The following is a 2,748-nucleotide window of genomic DNA, read 5'->3' on the forward strand; positions in this document are numbered from 1 at the left end:
ATATTCACAATAGCCAAAAAGTGGAAACAACCCGTATGCCCGTCAACTGCTAAATGGAAGAACCAAATGTGGTCCACCTAGGACGGCAATAAAAAGGAATGAAGTACGGACACATGCGACAGTGTGGATGAGCCTTGGCAACATTATGCTTAAATGAAGCGAGTCAGAAAGGATCACATAGTATATGATTCCATTTTGTGAAAGGTCCAGAATAGGCAAATCTACAGAGACAGAAAGTAGATCAGCGGCTGTCTAAGACTAAAAAGAGGCTGAGGGCGCTGCGGCTGATAGCTGAAGGGTAGGGAGGTTCTTTGGGAGCTGGTGAAAATGTTCTAAAATCGATCTTGGTGTTGGCTGCAAAATTCTGTGAATACACTAAAAACCACTTTAACAAGGTGAATTGTATGGTATGTGAGTTATAGCTCAATAAAACTGTTACATACATACACACATACATACACAATGGTGGGCGAGGGGGATGAAGTTCCGAGAGAGAGAGAGAGAGAGAGAGAGAGAGAGAGAGAGAGAGAAAGGTACTTTTAGAAAAGGTGGCAAGAAAGATGACCTTTGAACAAAAACGTTGTGTGGAACAACAGTGACCCCCAGCGGTGGCTCTGGGTTAACGCCCCTCATAGGAGCCGCAGGTTGCGCCGCTCCATCTTAGGAGTCAGAATACAATACCCAGGCTGCCACTAAGGAGGTGACAGGCCAGGCAGTGGGACTCCTGGGTCTCACCACCATTAGACAGCTGGGGAATGGGAAGGCGAATGGGGCAGAGTTTTTTGGATTTCCCTTCCCAGTACATCCAGATCAAAAGAACACTTTAGCCGCCTTCATCGTTAAGATCATCCATTTCTTGCCTCCCTCCTCTATTCATCTCCTGATGTGACCCTTTGCCAGTGGTCCTCACCACTGGCTGCACATCAGCATCACAGGTAGAAGGGGCCTTACTCAATGCTAGGGCGTCATTTCTGGAGTACTATTTAATTGCAATTTGGGCAGCAGTAGTTTTAAATCCCCAGGTGATCCCACCTAAAAGAAGTGAGGTAAATTGGCTTACCAGAGAAGCCAGGTTGTTGGTATCTGATATGTTAAAAACAGCCCAACTGGGCTCTTGGATCAGTTGATAAATCTAGGCCAGAACATCTACTCGGATTCCTTCATTTCCAACGTCCATCTCTCCTTTCTGGGAGCCAAAAATAACCCTGGGTAGAGTTTTATACATCTATTCTAAACAAAGACATCAAAATTCACAGCAAACTACTTTGCCTTCCTTTAAAGGTCTTCACATTAGCAGTCAAACAAAGGGGTGGCAAAATGTCGTATATCTATGAACTGCTACCAATATCCATGGGGAGCGGAAGGGCAGGATGGGGCGAATAGGCAGCTACTGTGACTGGAGCGAGAGGACTGCCACTTCAGCACTTTTATGGGCCCTTTATGACCCACCAGGCACACAGAGCCCTTCCCTAGCAACCGAGCCCCTCCCACCATTGTAGATATAACAAATGAGAGGTGGCCAGAAATCAGAGTCCTCCAATCACAAAGTTTCACTCTGTGTCCCATGGGAGTGCTGTCAGACAGCATGTACTACACTAGACCCATATCACAGTCATTCTCTGATCAGTCCTATAACCATAACTATGATGTTACTACAGGCAAGGGGTTTTCTTAAGGAAATCTCTTTAACTTGATCAGTTTTTTCCTCTTTGACATTAACCTTCACAGCCTCCTAAGAGTAAGGAAATTTCAGGAAATGATTTCCATGGAGGGTTGGAGTGTTTGCTATTAAAAGGGGAGGCATAACTTCCAGATACACATTCATTTGCTCTGAAAACACCAATGGGTCACAAACATGGTGCTGGGATTATAAAAATGAAGGACGCAGAGTCCCTGAGGGTCAGAACAACCCAAGGACTGGATGTACATCTCCCAGGCCTCTCTCAGACCCTGCAGTTTCGTGTTACTGGGAGTGTCTCTCGATGTTCATCCCAGGGCCTGCCAGTGTTAGTCAAGTTCATTCTCACAGGATGTTTTAGAGAGCAAAATGTTCCCATCCTTTCTAGCCTGCTCCATAGGCAAGTCCTACAGAATGTGAAGTGTGTGCTTTTGGTTGCTCAGTCATGTTTGACTTTTGTGACCCCACGGACTGTAGCCCGCCAGGCTCCTCTGTCTGTGGGATTCTCCAGGCAAGAATACTGGAGTGGGTTGCCATTTCCTTCTCCAGGGGATCTTCCCGATCCAGGGATCGAACCCATGTGTCTTGCACTGGCCAGTAGATTCTTTACCGCTGAGCTCCCAGGGAAGCACAGCTCTCTTGGTACTGCTCTCCAATGACTGTACCTGGTCCACCCATGCCTTGGGGTCTCCTTACTTCACTGACGATAGATTGGTAGGTCATGTATTTTGCTCTTAGATATTTCAAGCCACAAACTCCTGGCATGAAGTACAAGAGAAACAGCACATACCTGCCAGCAGGCCAATGAGCAGCATGACTGCCCACCCCGACCAGGCATCCAACAAACTCTTGATGAACTCCCATATGGACTCCTTGCTTTTGCTGGTTATCTAGAAATAAAAAGACATCAGAGCTGATGTGGATACACGTTCCAATTCAAACTTACTTTTCTGCAACTGTTTCCTCAGGAAACAGGGTGAATGAGAAAACAAATGTAATTAAGCAACTAGATGGCCACTTAGGTGATTCTTTCAGTTACTGAGCATGATGGTCAAATGGGCTTTCTTGTT

At 46.1% G+C, this 2,748-nt stretch overlaps 1 protein-coding gene across 1 annotated transcript in view; it reads right to left on the reverse strand.

Annotated features, from left to right (window-relative positions):
• The window catches only part of LOC104983478 (H(+)/Cl(-) exchange transporter 4), a gene marked incomplete at its 3' end in the record, with an annotated part of 20,805 nt that overhangs the window by 14,614 nt on the left and 3,443 nt on the right, over nucleotides 1-2,748 (reverse strand). Inside the window, exon 2 of the mRNA XM_010832914.1 lies at nucleotides 2,469-2,568. Coding sequence (XP_010831216.1) covers nucleotides 2,469-2,568 — 100 coding nt within the window. The remainder of the gene's footprint in view (nucleotides 1-2,468; nucleotides 2,569-2,748) is intronic.

The sequence above is a fragment of the Bison bison genome, unplaced genomic scaffold (genome assembly GCF_000754665.1).
Source record: "Bison bison bison isolate TAMUID 2011002044 unplaced genomic scaffold, Bison_UMD1.0 scf7180017862817, whole genome shotgun sequence".
NCBI lineage: Eukaryota > Metazoa > Chordata > Mammalia > Artiodactyla > Bovidae > Bison > Bison bison.